Raw genomic sequence first — 19,789 nt, 5'->3', positions numbered from 1 at the left:
CTGGAAGGTCTGATGTTGAAGCTGAAACTCCAATACTTTGGCCACCTGATGGGAACAACTGACTCATTTGAAAAGACCCTGATGCTGGGAAAGATTGAAGGTGGGAGGAGAAGGACAGAGGATGAGATGGTTGGATGGCATCACTGACTCGAGGGACAGGAGTCTGAGCAAGCTCCGGGAGTTGGTGATGGACAGGTATGCTGCTATTCATGGGGTCGCAAAGGGTCGGACACGACTGAGTGACTGAATTGAACTTGTTCTCAAGGTCTGTTCCAGTGTGGGGTGGAGCCAGGACAGGGAAAAGAAGGGAGACAAAAAGTGGGCGAGGGTCTGGCTACCATGCTTCTTTACACAGACACATTCTGAAGCAGAAGTCCAAAAAGGCAGGAAATTTAAATTCAGACTCAGACTTCCAGGTTGTAATGGAAGCACATTTGTCAAAGTTTAGAATATATTTTAAGCTTGGAAGCTGGATTTTTAACTTTAAAATTGTAGACATGTGATATATAGACTTCTGTTTGGGATCTTGTCCTTGTGTATTAGGAATCAGCAGCTTATAAGGGTCTTCCTGCTGTGAGCCTTGACACCCATCACACATTTGGGGGATAACTTTTTTTATTGTCTGTCTACTCTGATAGCTCTGAAGTTATGTGAAGGCAGGATACCAGGCTGTCTTATTTACAAATATATCCCAGTGTTAGTGCAATGACTAACACATGGTAAGTACTCACTAAATATGCCTAAAACTCTAAAATGATGACTTACATGGTTGGTGATAGCAAGTAGGGTGAAGAGAAGAGGCAGAAATGGGCAGAGTAATTGGAAAAGAGAAGTTTTTTCGTGCTGCGATTCACGGGGTCGCAAAGAGTTGGACACGACTGAGCGACTGAACTGAACTGAACTGAACAGAGCTTGAACAACAGTGTGCAAGTTTCCCTTCAGTCAGAGGAGTGGCAAATGTGCAACATCTACTGCCTTAAGAACTAGAGTAGCAGTAATCTATTTATTCATTCTAAGCTTTTGGTGTTTTTTTTTTTCCTCCCCATCAAATGCGTGTTTGGACCATTTGGCCCACAATGTGAGGGCCTGGAGTTTTTAAGTGACTTATTCCCTAAAGTGCATTAAAAAACATGAATCTACATTTTAAAACAAAGGAAAAAAGAACCCAGCTTTTTGGTTTCCCTTGAAAAATTGGACCTTTGGCAAGCCTGACCCACAGTCCAATATGGCAAGAATGGTCTGAAGCCTTTAAATAAACCTGTGTTTATCAACAGGCCAATATCCACCATTTACAAAAATGGCCCAGACATAGCCAGGCCAACAAAGGCCTCTGAATTCATGACCTCTGAACCTCAGGTTCTCTGCTGCTGCTGCTGCTAAGTCGCTTCAGTCTTGTCCGACTCTGTGCAACCCCATAGATGGCAGCCCACCAGGCTCCCCCGTCCCTGGGATTCTCCAGGCAAGAACACTGGAGTGGGTTGCCATTTCCTTCTCCAGTGCATGAAAGTGAAAAGTGAAAGTGAAGTCGCTCAGTCATGTCTGACTCTTAGCAACCCCATGGACTGCAGCCTACCAGGCTCCTCCATGGGATTTTCCAGGCAAGAGTACTGGAGTGGGGTGCCATTGCCTTCTCTGCTCAGGTTCTCTAAGTCTCCTTTATTTTGAAAGAGTATCTTCTTCAATCTTTGCATGGTTATATTTCTCCAAACCTTTGAATGACCTCAGTGTCAAATGTTGCTTGTATCTGCCAGAGATTCTGAAACTAAATTATTTCACATACATTCAAAGAAGGGCACCTGCTCCAGAAAGCAACTATTAGTGTTATGGATTCAAATTTCCCTTAATCAATTCCTATGATGACTCTAAAGGGAGATGCTAGACTAGAGAGTCTATGGATCAGGGCTCAACTACTTCTTGAATGCTGATATTATGTATGGTGGTGAAGCAGAGGTATTCAGTTCAGTTCAGTTGCTCAGTCGTGTCCAACTCTTTGTGACCCCATGAATTGCAGCACACCAGGCCTCCCTGTCCATCACTAACTCCTGGAGTTCACTCAAACTCACGTCCATCGAGTTGGTGATGCCATCCAACCATCTCATCCTCTGTCATCCCCTTCTCCTCCTGTCCCCAATCTCTCCCAGCATCAGAGTCTTTTCCAATGAGTCAACTCTTCGCATGAGGTGGCCAAAGTACTGGAGTTTCAGCTTTAGCATCGTTCCTTCCAGAAAAATATCTATTTCTGCTTTATTGACTATGCCAAAGCCTTTGACTGTGTGGATCACAATAAACTGTGGAAAATTCTGAAAGAGATGGGAATACCAGACCACCTGACCCTCCTCTTGAGAAACCTGTATGCAGGTCAGGAAGCAACAGTTAGAACTGGACATGGAACAACAGACTGGTTCCAAATAGGAAAAGGAGTACGTCAAGGCTGTATATTGTCATCCTGCTTATTTAACTTCTATGCAGAGTACATCATGAGAAATGCTTGGCTGGAAGAAGCACAAGCTGGAATCAAGATTGCCAGGAGAAATATCAATAGCCTCAGATATGCAGATGACACTACCCTTATGGCAGAAAGTGAAGAGGAATTAAAAAGCCTCTTGATGAAAGGGAAAGAGGAGAGTGAAAAAGTTGGCTTAAAACTCAACATTCATGGCATCTGGTCACATCACTTCATGGGAAATAGATGGGGAAACAGTGGAAACAGTGTCAGACTTTATTTTTTGGGCTCCAAAACCACTGCAGATGGTGATTGCAGCCATGAAATTAAAAGACGCTTACTCCTTGGAAGGAAAGTTATGAGATATTGGGGATACATAAATACAGGAACTGCCAGGGTGGAGGTTGCAGAACGGGGCCTGGGACGATGGTGAAAAAACAGACGCTAGAGGGCTAATCAGTTCAAGTAATTATTGGTTATTCATGACGTGCCAGGCACTGTATTAACAGACGGCTTCAGCAGTAGACCCACCACTGTCGCTACTTTTATTGTGCTAATTCCGATGCGGCAAACCAGGTAACACACACACATAAACACACATATAACATACATATGTATGTGTAATATGGAGATAAATGCTAATTATAAAACCAAAGCAGAGCAAGGGAACAGCAAGTGAAGGTGGGTGCTGTCGTAAGTGACCCCGGCCAAACAAGCAAAGGAGCAAAGCAGGAACCGTGGATCCGTTTCTAATTTTCTTGGAAGCCTCCTTCGAAGCCCCGCCCCCTCCCTCCCAATAAGCCAAGAGCAGTCTCCGGGGAAGCTCCTCCCACGCTCCCGCCCAGAGGCGGTCTTGGGGGCGGAGCCCCGCGCCCAGGCTCTCCAAGCGCCCCGCGCAGAAAGCCGCGCGCTTAGGGTTCCCGGCATTCTCTGGGTGCTTTTGCAGGCTTAGAAAATTACCGCCGCCGAAGAATGGCATGCTGGGAACTGTAGTTTCCGGCCGCAGCCTCGCGTCTGAACGGGCAGTAAAAAGCCGCCAAGTGTGGCTCCATTCGTGGCACAGGACTGGCAGCTCCGAAGGGTTGTAGGAAGGGCTCTCTGGAGGGTGAAAGAGTGGGAGGGGAGATCACCCCGAGAACCGTCAGGCAAGTCCAGCTGGCTGAGCATCCAGGCCGGAGGCCGTCACGTGACTCCAGCCCCCTCCGGCGCCCGCGGCTCTCTTCAGCGCCGTTCCCGCCCCGCCCCGCCCCTCGCGTCCATCGGCCCGAGCTTCCCCCGGCGCTGCTGCCACCTCGCGCTCGGAGGCGTCACGGAACGTGCTCGCCTCTCCCCCTCCCCCGCCCTTCCCCACTCCCGCCCTCCCCCACCTACCCCTCCCTCGCCAAGACTCGCCGCCGCCGCCGCCGCAGCCGCAGGAGTAGCCGCCGCCAGAGCCGCGCGCAGCCATGGCCGAGAACCCCGGCTTGGAGAACCACCGCATCAAGAGCTTCAAGAATAAGGGCCGAGATGTGGAGGTGAGTGTGCTTCCGCGGCGGGGGGGTCCGCCCGGCTCGCCCGCCCGGTCGCGCCGGCCCTGAGGCGGCGGGGAGGGGCGGGGGGCCGGCGCGACCGGGCTGGTTCTCGCCGGCCCGCGGTGTGTCGGAGTTGGCCGCCGCCTCCCGTCCCTGCGGCCGAGGGGCCGGGCGGCGGGAGGCGGGCCGGGCTGCAGCCGCCACTGGCGGCTGCCCGGTGCGGAGACCGGGAAATGCCGGGGTTTTCGGCCCCGTCACGCGGGCGCGGCCTGCTGTCGGCGAGGAAGAGGTGTGGAGCTGAGGCGGGGTCTGCGGGCCGGGGCCTCGCGCGCCGGGGATGCTGCGGCCGCGGTCTTTCGACCGCCGCTCTGAGGGGGCGGCGCGGCTCTCGCCCGGCTCGCGGTGCAGTCTCCCGCCCGGCACGGCCCCCTCAGAGCCTCCGGCGCTGCCGCACATGGAGCCTCGGCTCCGCAGGTCCCCGCGCCTACCTTCGGCGAGCCGGGCCCAGGCGGGCGGTGGCGGCCCGCAGAGGGGGGTGGGGACCAGCTGGGTAACCGACTTGTTTGAGGGTGGCGGGTGGGGGAGGGTAGGATGCGCCAGGACCATTTTCTTAAAACCCGGTGCGGTTCCCCGGAGCAATCGTGCTGAGCTTCTTCCAGTTCGTACTCTCGTTAACCGCTGGCATTTGGAGCATGCCGAAGGTGGACAATAGTTTCCCGTCTATTGTGTGGAGGGCTTTGGAAGAGACGTTGTTCCGACCTCCGATCCCAGGACCTGTTTTCTTAGCCTTTTCTTGTAGCGGAGGGGGTGTGCATAGAAGGATCATTCCTTTGATACGTTGTACTGAAATAAAGAGGCTTGGAGGGCCTCTTGCTATAAGCTGGTAGAATGTCCAAGTGGTTGCAAAACTGTAAACATTCATCGCGGTCACTCAGTTCGTTGCTACTCAGCATGTTGCCATTGTCTCATTAAGGTGACATTAGCAGGTACTGTTTGCAAACTCGGCTTCTGCAGGCAGCGCTAGAGGTCTCTCTGCAGCTACTGAACGCTGTGTAGTGTGGTGCACAAACTTCCCTGGGACTCTGACCTCTGGATTTGCTAGGGGGAAGGTGTTTCAGGTCCACAGCCTCCTTTTCTAATACCAGGTGACACAATTTGTAGTTTTGTCATTCTTGCTCAGAGGCCAGAGTGACTTAAGAAAGTGTGCATTTTATCCTGTCTTAAAGAGAGAAGGTGGTGGTGGTGGGGATACGCCATTCAACGTTCTGTTTTGTAGAAAAACAGAAAACTCAGGCTATTTTTCGGAGCTGCCAAATTAAATACTAATTAGGAAATACCGTGGAATTCCCATTTGACTGAGACAAATGAAGGTCATCTATGTCTGTCGTGGTCATGATTAAGCTTCTTTTATGAGAAATACTTTTAAGCAAAAGTGAAAGTTAGGAATAGCAACAAGAAATTTGGGGACTACCTCTGATTTTTGGTCCACTTGATGATAGGAGTTAATTTTGAACTTTTCCCATCAGTATTTGTTCTTGAAGCTTACACCAGTTATAGAGCAAAGCTTAATGTAGTTTGAAACATTCCGGTATTGTTTGGTATTGTTTGTATCGAAGTAATTAACAATCTTTCCGCTTTTGGGTGTTGGTGCAGGTTTTTGTCTTTTTTTTTTTTTTGCCTCTGTTGTGTTCTGGGAACTCAGTGATAACCTAGAAAGGACTCCTGCACATAACAGGCACACGGTAAATGGCTGCTGATGATCAGACTGTGACCACTAACTTCTCAATTCGTGAAAAAGATGCCTGGTTGCTAACTAAGCCTTCCAGCCTGAAAGTATTGATCACAGCATTACGATTCCCAGGATACAGGAAGGAAGCTAAGGCATGAAGTAGCAGACATTGAAAGGGTAGTTCCACATGGCAGGCACTTTACTAAGAGCTTCATTGATAACCGCTTTTAGTTCTTAGGACAACTTTGTGAGCAAGGTGTAGCATTATCCCCACTTCACAGAAGGAAAGTACTTAAGATGACGAAGCTCAAGACTGCTTGTGCAGGCTGCACAAGGTCATGGAGTGGGTATGAGCGTTCATTCATTGTCTGTTGGGTATATAAGGTTGCTTAGTCTGTACCTCAAGGAGTTTACTTTGACAGTTCAGCAGGAGTGTAGGGAAGTAAACTGATCACTACAGTGCAGTAACATCAGTAAGTGTATGCTGAGAACACGTGAGGAGATCCTGACTTGGAGCTGAGCGGTCAAGGGAGATGTTCTGTTGATTCCTAGTGGATGGATGGGAGTGAGTAGATCCTGAAGGATGCAGGAAAGTTGGCCTGGGAGAGGGAGAGGGCAAGGAAGGGGCGTTTCAGACGTCAGGGAGCAGTAACTGAAGAGTCCCAAGAATGTAGGGCTCTTCAGTTACCATTGTAGCTGGACTGCTAAGAGAGAGGGATGCTAGAAATGTGACTAAAGGGTGATCTGGGGTCAGATCTGCTCAAGTGCCTTTATTGTGGAATTTGGTACAACTGACACTAGACACCTTATCTAGTTTAGTCTTATCCTTTTTAGAAACTATTACCCTAGAAACTTAGGTTGCAACTTAGCTCTGTGACTAAATAGTAGTGATTATCAGTCTGCTTAAAAAACAGTGAAATATACTTTGATGAGCTATTAATCATTCCTATCTTTTCTCCTACAGAATAGATAAAAGATAAAACATTATAGATTATATAGCCAGCCAATACACAAGTTAAGATGCTAGGTGCAAGAATAAAACACATATTTTCTTTAAAAAAAAAAAAAAAAAGTGTGGAGTTATGCCAGGGAATTGTGACTAGGGAGGAGGTTGAAGAACGCAGTTTCATAGTCATTCAATTGGGAATGGCTTCATAGACGAAAGATTGGGGAATTTTATAGAACGGATGTGCTAAACTTGCACTGGACACACAAGGAATTAGTGAATAAAGATCTGGGTGAAAAAAAGAAAAGTTAGATAAAGGAGGGAAGAGATGGGACTTTAAGGTTGCCTGTCGGAGCAGGCAATGGCACCCCACTCCAGTACTCTTGCCTGGAAAATCCCATGGACGGAGGAGCCTGGTAGGCTGCAGTCCATGGGGTCGCTAAGAGTCGGACATGACTGAGCGACTTCCCTTTCACTTTTCACTTTCACGCATTGGAGAAGGAAATGGCAACCCACTCCAGTGTTCTTGCCTGGAGAATCCCAGGGATGGGGGAGCCTGGTGGGCTGCCGTCTATGGGGTTGCACAGAGTTGGACACGACTGAAGCGACTTAGAAGTAGCAGTAGTGGTTTGAGAATATTTTTGTGGCAAAAAGTTGTTGATACGAAACTTCTTGATAAGGAAATCTGAAGAAATTTCAGAGTAGGGTTAGGAGGTGTAACATGATAACAGCCTGGAAAAAGGGCAGAGATAACTAGAATAAATTTTGGAGGAAAGGTACTGTTACCCATATGTATGGAGGAATTTGCCAAAAAATTAAGATCGGGGATGGTCCTAACATGGAATGAAGATTTGAACCTCCTCCCCTTCCTTTCTCTTCTTTGTAAAGCTCGGTGGAGAGAGAGGAGATAAAGGTTATCCTGAGCTTTATAGATGGAAGTCGGGGAGGGAAGGTCAGCAGTTCAAGGCTTGAGTGGGGGGAATGGATTTTGTATCTAAAACTAGGAAATACATAATGAATTCCATTTAGTGAATACTTATAAATCAGACTTGCAGGTAATTGCCACCTGGGTCAAATGTTCACTTCAAGGATGTGATATTTTAATCTGTGACAGAAACGAATGATTATTTAAAAATTCTTAACATTTATTGAATGCTTACAGTGTACCTGTTCAGTTCAGTTCAGTTGCTCAGTCGTGTCCGACTCTTTGCAACCCCATGAATCGCAGCACAACAGGCCTCCCTGTCCATCACCAACTCCCGGAGTTCACCCAGACTCACGTCCATCGAGTCGGTGATGCCATCCAGCCATCTCATCCTCTGTCGTCCCCTTCTCCTCCTGCCCTCAATCCCTCCCAGCATCAGAGTCTTTTCCAATGCGTCAACTCTTCGCCTGAGGTGGCCAAAGTACTGGAGTTTCAGCTTTAGCATCATTCCTTCCAAAGAACACCCAGGGCTGATCTCCTTCAGAATGGACTGGTTGGATCTCCTTGCAGTCCAAGGGACTCTCAAGAGTCTTCTCCAACACCACAGTTCAAAAGCATCAATTCTTCGGCACTCAGCTTTCTTCACAGTCCAACTCTCACATCCATACGTGACCACTGGAAAAACCATAGCCTTGACTAGACGGACCTTTGTTGGCAAAGTAATGTCTCTGCTTTTAAATATGCTATGTAGGTTGGTCATAACTTTCTTTCCAAGGAGTACCTGTACCAAGTATCAATTCTTTATATGCATTATTTAGTCTTATGAAGTATGTATGTATTATTATCCAAGGAAGCTTGAGGCTTAACAGTTCTCAAGTAGTTAGCCCCAGGGCCTTGGATGGTTTATGTAACTGTGTGCAACTCTTTGTGACCCCATGGACTGTAGCCCACCAGGTTACTCTGTCCATGGGCTTTTCCAGGCAGGAATACTGGAGTGGCTTGCCATTTTCTTCTCCGGGGACAGTCCCAATCCAGGGACCACTGCGCTTCAGGCAGAACCTAAACTTATAATGAAGCCATGTGACACTAAAGCCATAACTCTTGCTTACCGTGCTTTACTGTCTCTTCACTGAGTAGAACCTAAGACATGACTTGTATGATGCACATCTGAAGGTTAATAAATGGGGAAAATAATTAGGAAATCTTAACTATACCAGAGAAATCCCTGTTCTTCCCAACCCAGGGATCAAACCCAGGCCTCCCACATTGCAGGCTGAGTCTTTACCAGCTCCAGCTTTACCAGAGCCACAAAGGAAGCCCGAGAATACTGGAGTGGGTAGCCTATCCCTTCTCCAGGGGATCTTCCTGACCCGCGAATCAAACCAGGTTCTCCTGCATTGCAGCAGATATTTACCAGCTGATCTATCAGGGAAGTCCTTTTCATTATTTTAAAACCTTGCTAATAAATTTTTTTGACATTCAATTTATCATTTTGATTTATTTACCTTTTATTTTTTTTAACTCTTGCAAAGTTTGCCTATAGTAAGAAGCCAGTTTGTTGGTTTCACTGAAAAATAGTAACTCATGTTCTTGGCCTTACCACTTAAACTTTAGGCTTCTGTTTCTTTTGTTTGTTTTAAAATAATTTTTTAATTGGAGGATAATCACTCTAAAATGTTGTATTGGTTTCTGCCATACATCACCATGAATCAGCCATAGGCATACATGTGTCCCTTCCCTCTTGAACCTCCCTCTCACCCCATCCCATCCTTCTAAGTTGTCACAGAGCACCAGGTTTGAGCTCCCTGCATCATACAGCAAATTCCTTCCTGCTATCTGTTTTACGTCTCATAATGTATATATTTCAATGCTGCTGTTGGTTTGTCCCCCGTCTCCTTCCCACACTGGGTCCACAAATCTGTCTCTGTGTCTGCGTCTCCGTGGCTGCCCTGCAGATAGGTTCATCAGTACCATCTTTCTAGATCCCACATATATGTATCTGTGATATTTGTTTTTCTCTTTCTGATTTCACTCTGTATAATAGGCTGTAGGTTCAGCCGCCTCAATAGAATTTACTCAAATGTGTTCCTTTTTATGGCTGAGCAATAGTCCATTGTATATATGTACCACAACTTCTTTATCCATTTATTTGTTGATGGACATCAATCTAGGCTGCTTCCATGTCCTAGCTATTGTAAATAGTACTGCAGTGAACATTGGGGTACATGTGTCTTTTTCAGTTATGGTTTCCTCAGGGAATATACCAGTAGTGGGATTGTTAGGTCTTATGGTAGTTTTATTCCTGTTTTTTTTTTTTTTTTTTTTCAGGAATCCCCATACTGTTCTCCATAGTCGCTGTATCAATTTACATTCCCACCAACAGTGCAAGAGGGTTCCCTTTCCTCCACACCGTCTCCAGCATTTATTGTTTGTAGATTTTTTGATGATGGCCATTCTGATTGGTGTGAGGTGATACCACATTATAGTTTTGATTTATATTTCTTTAATAATGAGTGATGTGGAGCATCTTTTCATGTGTTTATTAGCCATCTGTATGTCTTCTTTGGAGAAATGTCTGTTTAGGTCTTCTACCCACTTTTTAATTGGGTTGTTTGTTTTTCTGGTATTGAGCTGCATAAGCTGCTTATACCTTTTAGAAATTAATCCTTTGTTAGTTGTTTCATTTGCTGCTGTTTTCTCCCGTTTTGAGGGTTGTCTTTTCACCTTGTTTAGTTCCTTTGCTGTGCAAAAGCTTTTAAGTTTAACTAGGTCCTATTTGTTTATTTTTGTTTTTATTTCCATTATTCTAGGAGGTGGGTTATACAGAATCTTGCTGTGGTTTATATCAAGGAGCGTACTGCATATGTTTCCTCTAGAGTTTGATAGTTTGTTTATTTAACCGGAGAATAATTGCTTTACAATGTTGCGTTGGTTTCTGTCACACAACAGTGTTAATCAGCTATAAATATACATGTATCCTTTCCTTCTTGACCCTCCTTCCTTGGCTTCAGTTTTTAATATTAGGGCTAAATAAATATTTTCTTATCCTCAAATTTAACTAGCACTAATAAACTTGTTTCTTTCCTTGAAACCTCTATTGGCAAGAGACATACCTGCCTAACTGTTCAAGCTTAAAATCCTTATCCTCGACTTTGATTCCCTTCTTCCTTGCCTTCACTTATCTGTTAGTCGTCTGACGAGCCCTCATATTTTTGTCTTTGTTTTCAGTCTTAACACTCTGCCCTAGTGTCGGCCGCTGTCGTCGTCACCTACACAGCTGTGGCAGTGCCCAGGTTCCCCTGGGTCTTCCCTCCCCGGTGTAGCTTATGGATTGATCTTTCTGAAGTCTTTCTGTAGCACTTTTCTGGCAATTCATCCCATTGCAAAGTCCTTAGTATGCTACACTTAATTTTACAAAAAATCGTGCCTTTTCTACCTTACCTACCACTTCTTATACTTCCTATACATTTTGTACATTTGTATACATTGCTGTATACTTGCTTTTGCTGTCTGTTTAGTGGGGCTCACTCTGACCAACTCTTTCTTCACTCAGACTCCTCCATACTGTAATACACCAAGATTGCAGTTCCTCCAGATATCATTATAGTTCAAAAAAAACCCTTCAGCAATTCTCCACAGGGTCTTTCTTGACCAGTAATATACTTAGTACTATTATTCTCTATTTTTTTCCTTCCCTCTAGTGCTTTTCTCTGAGTTTTCCTTTACGTCTTTAGTATAGACTGCTGTGACGTACAACAAATTCTCTTGTGTGTATAACAGCTGTTAAAGTGGTGTCTGTCAAGAAGCCCACTGAGTCTAGGGACCTTGGGTTATGACTGGTCATTTATTGACTAGCATGGACAATTTATTTAATAAGCACTCTTTAAGAAAGATTAGATAATATAGTTGGGAGTGAAAAGTACAGTCTAAGATATTAATAATTTCTTTTATTATTGACTTTATGGCATTAATACTGTTGTCTGACCCTCCATTGACAGTCTGTTCTACTATATTTCTGTAATGTAAACTAGTTCATATTTGAATGTTAAAGAGGAATGATGTTAGTTCATGCAAAATTCATGTAGGCTAATACTTGATTTTTACCAGCACATGAACAGTTTAGCCCTCCCAAATAACAGGAGTTGAACACAAGTAGTTGAAGTACAGAAACAGTTGAACATAGCAAGCCCAGGAGTATGCCTGTTGGCTCCCATGAAATGTGTGTTCTGTCTTAAAGGTGCTTATTGTTCTAACTGTCTTGGTGTATTTCCCTCTTTCTTCCTAATTTTGCAGAACATGAAGTTTTTCAGAACTCTATATGTCCTATAGCAGATACACTATAATACACTATAATTATCTTTTCTTGAATTCACTCTCTGGACATATAACCTCTCCTGGTCCTTCTGCCTCATTGATTATTCTTTTCGGGTCATCTTTGCCAACTCTTCTTTCTACCCAGAGTATATGCATGTCTTGAAGTTCTGTCCATAACTCGCTTCTCTATGGACTTTTTCTTGTCCACATCAGAAGTTGCCTTAGTTTTAACCACCATTTCATTGTGGGGAGTTTAAATCTGTTTTAATAATCTACTGGAAATTAATCATATGAGCATCACATCAGCTTCTTAAGCTCAAAGTGTTTAAAGCCTTTGCTTTTTTCTTTTTTCTGTTTATGGCATCATCACTCTCACCGTGACCTGAACTTGAAATTTGAGAGCTTTCCTGGACTCCTTCCTCATCTTCTACGTTCAGTCAGATGCCAGTCATGTAGCTTGATTCTCTGCTGTCTCAGGATTTGGGCCCTGCCTCTATTCCCCTGCCTCCAGCCTACTTTCAGCCTTGTTACTTCGCATCTAGCAGTTTAAAAGTTGCTTACAAAGTGGGGTTCTTGCTTCAATTCACGAGGCTTTTCAGTGAGCCTGACACCTGATTATTTCTCCAGGTTCTGTGTCCGTTCCTCACCCCCCCAGCCCCACGCCTTTAAGCTCTGGCAGCACTGAGCTGCTTATGCGTAATCTGGACTCCTGCCCTCCCCTGCTTGCCCTGCTATTTCTATTCTAAGGGCTAGCCTGCTGACTGGAGTCTCCTTCCCTGCCTCCTGTTGCCTGGCTAATTCCCACCCCTCCTAAATACTCATCTCTTTTGAGAGGTCTTTCTGAATCTCCCTCCATCCTCCAAGGTTGTTAGCAACCTTTCTTCCCTCACTGTGCTTGGAAAATTTTTTTTTTGTTTTTACTTTTTTAATGTTTTTATTATGTTTTATTTGTTTCACCTCTGTGTACCTCCATTGCATTGGTTGGAACAAAATAAACATTAAAATGTCTCCAGAATGAGAACATTCATTGTAATTTTCCTAAAGTATGTTTTCTTTTTTTTAACTGAAGCGTTCAATCTTACTTCCCCACAAAAGCCCAAACTTTTCATTTGATAGGTTAACTCCAATACTGTGGCCACCTGATGTGAAGAACCAACTCACTGGAAAAGACCCTGATGCTGGGAAAGATTGAAGGAGGGAGGAGAGGGGGACGACGGAGGATGAGATGGTTGGATGGCATTACTGACGCGATGGAAATGAGTTTGAGCAGGCTTCAGGAGTTGATGATGGACAGGGAGGCCTGGCGTGCTGCAGTCCCTGGGGTCGCAAAGAGTCAGACATGACTGAGCGACTGATCTGATGTGAAAAAATATTGAGAGATTAAGACACATGCATAGTAGAATTTTCTTATACATCAGACATGATAATTTATAATTTATTCCCAAAGACTTTGGCTACTTCTCTAAAAGATAATGCATTCTTAAATAAATAGCACATCACCCTGACACAGTTAATCATTTCCTGATAATGGCTAATGTAATCCGCATTTAAATTTCCCCAGTTGTCCTTTAATTTTTTAAAAAAAACATTTGGTTGTTAGAACCATGATTATACAAGATCTGATCACATTTGGTTATGTCTCTTAAGTCTCTTTTAATCTAGAACAGGCATCTCCCACTGTGCTTTTCATACATAATATAAAATTTACCATTAATATATATACACATAAGTATAAAATTTATTGTTTATATATACATAATATAAAGTTAACCAATTTAGTGTACCTTCTGTGGCATTAGGTACATGTACATTGTTGTATAACCTTTCCCACTGTCCATCTCCAGGACGTTTCATCTTCCTCAACTGGAACTCTGTCTCCGTTAAACAGTAACTGAAATTTCCCCTCTCTCCACTCTCTGGCAACATCTCTTCTGTCTTTATGAATTTGACTGTTTTAGGAACCTCGTATAAGTAGAATCATATAACATTTCTCCTTTTGTGACTAGCTTATTTCACTTGGCATAATGTCTTCAGGTTGATCCATGTTGCAGCATGTGTCAAAATATCCTTCCTTTTTATGACTGATTAGTATTCCATTATATGGACACACCACATTTTGCAACGTTTATCCACTGATGGATTCTTGGATTGCGTTTATTTTTCCGCTGTTTTTCCCCACCATTAAAAAAAAAATGGCTTTAATTTGGTGAAGGAAGAAAATCAGATCCATTTTCTTATATTTAGTCAAACCACATGAAATTGCCATTTTTACAGTTTGAAGCTGCCAAGTATCATCAAATTCCTATGGTTCAGCTTATTAGGCTGTCCTAATTACTGGCCACAGTGGGCCCCTCCCACAAGCTACAACTGTCTAGGAGCAACTTTAGTGAGGCCATTCAGCCAACCTTCAGCGGAGTGGTGGTCATCAGGCAGAGAGTAAGGCACATATATTTAGGCTTGGAGAAGCTGTGAGAATAAGTCAAGTTCACACAGTTAGTGGAGAAACTGGAACATGAACACACAGCGTTTGGTTCCATGATATCTGAACCATGGTATACATGTGTCTCTAGCCAGTCACATGTATCTAGCCGTGAAGATACCCCATGTCCAAAGTAAGAGAAACCCAAGTAAGACGGTGGGTGTTGTGAGAGGGCATCAGAGGGTGGATACACTGAAACCATAATCAAAGAAAACTAGTCAGTCTAATAACACGGACCACAGCCTTGTCTAACTCAGTGAAACAGCCATGCCCATGGGGCCGCCCAAGATGGGCGGGTCATGGTGGAGGGGTCTGGCAGAATGTGGTCCACTGGAAAAGGGAATGGCAAACCACTTCAGTATTCTTGCTTTGAGAACCCCATGAACAGTATGAAAAGGCAAAATGATAGGATACTGAAAGAGGAACTCCCCAGGTCAGTAGGTGCCCAATATGCTACTGGAGATCAGTGGAGAAATAACTCCAGAAAGAATGAAGAGACGGAGCCAAAGCAAAAACAGTACCCAGCTGTGGATGTGACTGGTGATAGAAGCAAGGTCCGATGCTGTAAAGAGCAATATTGCATAGGAACCTGGAATGTTAGGTCCATCAATCAAGGCAAATTGGAAGTGGTCAAACAGGAGATGGCAAGAGTGAACGTCGACATTCTAGAAATCAGCGAACTAAAATGGACTGGAATGGGTGAATTTAACTCAGATGACCATTACATCTACTACTGCGGGCAGGAATCCCTTAGAAGAAATAGAGTAGCCATCATGGTCAGCAAAAGAGTCCGAAATGCAGTACTTGGATGCAATCTCAAAAACGACAGAATGATCTCTCTTCGTTTCCAAGGCAAACCATTCACTATCACAATAATCCAAGTCTATGCCCCAACCAGTAACGCTGAAAAAGCTGAAGTTGAACGGTTCTATGAAGACCTACAAGACTTCCTTTTAGAACTAACACCCAAAAAAGATATCCTTTTCATTATAGGGGACTGGAATGCAAAGGTAGGAGGTCAAGAAACACCTGGAGTAACAGGCAAATTTGGCCTTGGAATACGGAATGAAGCAGGGCAAAGGCTAATAGAGTTTTGCCAAGAGAATGCACTGGTCATAGCAAACACCCTTCCAACAACAGAAGAGAAGACTCTGCATGTGGATATCACCAGATGGTCAATACCGAAATCAGATTGATTATATTCTTTGCAGCCAAAGATGGAGAAGCTCTATACAGTCAGCAAAAACAAGACTGGGAGCTGACTGTGGCTCAGATCATGAACTCCTTATTGCCAAATTCAGACTTAAATTGAAGAAAGTAGGGAAAACTACTAGACCATTCAGGTATGACCTAAATCAAATCCCTTATGATTTATACAGTGGAAGTGAGAAATAGATTTAAGGGACTAGATCTGATAGAGTACCCAATGAACTATGGATGGAGGTTCGTGATGTTGTAGAGGAGACAGGGATCAAGACATCCCCGTGGAAAAGAAATGCAGAAAAGCAAAATGGCTGTCTGGGGAGGCCTTACAAATAGCTGTGAAAATAAGAGAAGCGAAAAGCAAAGGAGAAAAGGAAAGATATAAGCATCTGAATGCAGAGTTACAAAGAATAGCAAGGAGAGGTAAGAAAGCCTTCCTCAGCCATCAATGCAAAGAAATAGAGGAAAACAACAGAATGGGAAAGACTAGAGATCTCTTCAAGAAAATTAGAGATACCAAGGGAACATTTCATGCAAAGATGGGCTCGATAAAGGACAGAAATGGTATGGACCTAACAGAAGCAGAAGATATTAAGAAGAGGTGGCAAAAATACACAGAAGAACTGTACAAAAAAGATCTTCACAACCCATATAATCATGATGGTGTGATCACTCACCTAGAGCCAGACACCCTGGAATGTGAAGTCAGGTGGGCCTTAGGAAGCATCACTACGAACAAAGCTAGTGGAGGTGATGGAATTCCAGTTGAGCTATTTCAAACCCTGAAAGATGATGCTGTGAAAGTGCTGCACTCAATATGCCAGCAAATTTTGGAAAACTCAGCAGTGGCCACAGGACTGGAAAAGGTCAGTTTTAATTCCAATCCCAAAGAAAGGCAATGCCAAAGAATGCTCAAACTACCACACGATTGCTCTCATCTCACACGCTAGTGAAATAATGCTCAAAATTCTCAAAGCCAGGCTTCAGCAATACGTGAACTGTGAACTTCCAGATGTTCAAGCTGGTTTTAGAAAAGACAGAGGAACCAGAGATCAAATTGCCAACATCTGCTGGATCATAGTAAAAGGAAGAGAGTTCCAGGAAAACATCTATTTCTGCTTTATTGACTATGCCAAAGCCTTTGTGTGGATCACAGTAAACTGGAAAATTCTGAAAGAGATGGGAATACCAGACCACCTGACCTGCCTCTTGAGAAACCTGTATGCAGGTCAGGAGGCAACAGTTAGAACTGGACATGGAACAACAGACTGGTTCCAAATAGGAAAAGGAGTACGTCAAGGCTGTATATTGTCACCCTGCTTATTTAACTTCTCTGCAGAGTACATCATGAGAAACGCTGGACTGGAAGAAGCACAAGCTGGAATCAAGATTACCGGAAGAAATATCAATAACCTCAGATATGCAGATGACACCACCCTTATGGCACAAAGTGAAGAGGAACTAAAGAGCCTCTTGATGAAAGAGGAGAGTGAAAAAGTTGGCTTAAAGCTTAACATTCAGAAAAGTAAGATCATGGCATCTGGTCCCATCACTTCATGGGAAATAGATGGGGAAACAGTGTCAGACTTTATTTTTGGGGGCTCCAGAATCACTGCAGATGGTGATTGCAGTCATGAAATTAAAAGATGCTTACTCCTTGGAAGGAAAGTTATGACCAGCTTAGCATATTAAAAAGCAGAGACATTACTTTGCCAACCAAGGTCCGTCTAGTCAAGGCTATGGTTTTTCCAGTAGTCATGTATGGATGTGAGAGTTGGACTGTGAAGAAGGCTGAGCGCCGAAGAATTGATGCTTTTGAACTGTGGTGTTGGAGAAGACTCTTGAGAGTCCCTTGGACTGCAAGGAGATCCAACCAGTCCATCCTAAAGGAGATCAGCCCTGGGTGTTCTTTGGAAGGAATGATGCTGAAGCTGAAACTCCAGTACTTTGGCCACCTCTTATGAAGAGTTAACTCATTGAAAAAGACCCTGATGCTGGGAGGGATTGGGAGCAGGAGGAGAAGGGGACGACAGAGGATGAGATGGCTGGATGGCATCACTGACTTGATGGATGTGAGTCTCAGTGAACTCCGGGAGTTGGTGATGGACAGGGAGGCCTGGCGTGGCTGTGATTCATGGGGTTGCAAGGAGTCGGACACGACTGAGCGACTGAACTGAACTACTGAGTATGTCTTTCTTTGTGGTGTTGATTAACTTGTTTTTCTTATTTCTTACTACCCTCTGAGTTTTCTGGAAACTGGAGGTTAGTTTTAAAGGCTTAATTATCTTTAAGCATTCTTGATTTTAAAAAACTCGTCAGTTGGTGATGCTGCGTTATATATCCCAATAGTGATGTTAGACTGATCAGGTAGTTCGGATGATAATGAGTAGTTTTATGTTATTATGTCAGAGTTACCATAATTGGCGAGAAGAATTTTAGTTGTTTGGGTGAAATATGATAAAGACTTGAATGTCATTTGAAATGAAAACGTCTCCTGACTTTTTGGGTAGTAAAGGAGTTAGAAAATGTATCTAGAGAATCTCACTTCAAGGTCAGTCATATTCTTTTTCCATGATGACAGCACTCCTACATTCACTTTTTTTTTTTCTTCTTAATATAAGGTTTGGCTGTATTCTCATTTCCAAGTCTCTGTTCCTTTACTTTGAAAGTAAAACAGTATTAAATATTTAAGGACAATGTAGCTATCCTTTGTGGTAGTTTTGCCATTAAGAAAAAAATTGTCACAGCTTAGGATACCAACATAAACAATTAAAACATGGTAGAATAAATCATGACTCTATTTACTTGGAATTAATCATTCCAAACTGTTGAGTTTTAGGGGTTATGAGTTTTTTTTTTTTTCTCTTAGAAAAGTTTTTTTTGGCTGTATTGAGTGGCACGTAGGATCTTAGTTCCCTGACCAGAAATTGAACCCCGTGCCCCCTTCATTGGAAACTCTTGAGTCTTAACCACTGGAGCGCCAGGAAAGTCCGAATTCTATTTCTTTACATGCCAGGTTTTTTGTTTTTTTTTTTTAAATACTGGTGTTTCTAAAAATGTTCTATGCATGAAATTCTAGGCAAGTTCGGTTTGGTAGGAGAGACTGGCATCTAAGTATATATATACCTAGTGTGCAGTGTAAGTTTGTGATACAGGTACAAAATTTGCAAAGTACTATGAGAGCATGGAGAAAGGGAATGACTTCATCTGGGGAAATTGAGTAAGGTTACGCAGAAGATCACTCCTGAGCTAAGTCTTGGAGGAGGAATTTGCCAAGACGTAAAGAAAAATAACATGAATAACAGTGATTACATCATAAAGTGTTAAAAGCATGGCACATTCAAGCACCAGTTGGTTTGGTGATCTTACATCTATTCCCCCTTCTTCTGGAAACAACATTCTGATTTCACCTTTGAAGCTACTCTTCTTTCATTGGATACCTCTTGGTGGAAGTTTTAATCGAAAGCTCCTGCTTCCTTTGGTTAATTAAAGTGTTTCACTCTTTCTGGATAACACAAAATTAGCCAATCATATGCTATCCCCTGGCATGTCTGGTACTGGAACCTAAGTGATTTATCCTAGTGAAAGTATTGTGAAGAAATCTTCCATTAATTCCTGCCACCTACATCTTTGGAGGTGCTTTCATCCTGATTTGTTCATAGATCTCATTCTTTAGCTTTTCCTTTGGTTCTTTGAATTTTTCTATATTTTTCCAGTAACTTCTCTTCTTTTTGCTTCTCTTTTATATCTTAAATTAACTGAAGTTGTTTTTTTTTTTTATTGTTCGTAACATATCTAATTGAAGGCGATGACTGTCCTGGTTTGGTTAGGACTGAGGGAGTTCTCAGGACACGGGACTTTCAGCGTTGAGACCAGGAAAGTCCTGGGCAAACCGTAACAGATTGGGTACTCTAACTGAAACAGTTTAGGAGTAGGGATAAGGAGTTTCGGGAGTCAAACATTGTTCAGATGGAAATAGTCAGTATGTAGTTGAGAATCACCTGTGCAGAACTAGCTTGCTTCACTTATTTCAGTCAGCAGTTATCTGAATTCTGAACTGTGAGGGATAAAACGATGAAAATATTGATCATGAAGTATTGCTGAGCATTTACTGTGTACAGGGGACTCTGCTTGTAAGAATAATCGTAAATAACCCTCACAAGATTGCCATTATACAGATGAAGAAAACGAGTTAAGTCATTCATTTAAGAAGATACAACTAGGATGAGGCAGAGCTTG

The 19,789-nt window shown here is 43.5% G+C and overlaps 1 protein-coding gene across 2 annotated transcripts in view; it reads left to right on the top strand.

Annotated features, from left to right (window-relative positions):
* The first annotated feature begins 3,800 nt into the window (after positions 1-3,800).
* KPNA3 (karyopherin subunit alpha 3) overlaps positions 3,801-19,789 on the top strand; it is a 97,857-nt gene continuing 81,868 nt past the window's right edge. The window contains exon 1 of one of the 2 annotated variants that reach the window (XM_019971311.2): positions 3,801-3,957. In XM_019971311.2, coding sequence (XP_019826870.1) covers positions 3,889-3,957 — 69 coding nt within the window. In that variant the 5' untranslated portion in view covers positions 3,801-3,888. Of the gene's footprint in view, positions 3,958-4,054; positions 4,244-19,789 lie in introns of those variants that run through there. The other variant, XM_019971312.2, reaches the window with a different exon arrangement.

This window comes from Bos indicus, chromosome 12 (genome assembly GCF_029378745.1).
Source record: "Bos indicus isolate NIAB-ARS_2022 breed Sahiwal x Tharparkar chromosome 12, NIAB-ARS_B.indTharparkar_mat_pri_1.0, whole genome shotgun sequence".
NCBI lineage: Eukaryota > Metazoa > Chordata > Mammalia > Artiodactyla > Bovidae > Bos > Bos indicus.
This window is presented reverse-complemented; position numbering and strand designations above follow the sequence as displayed.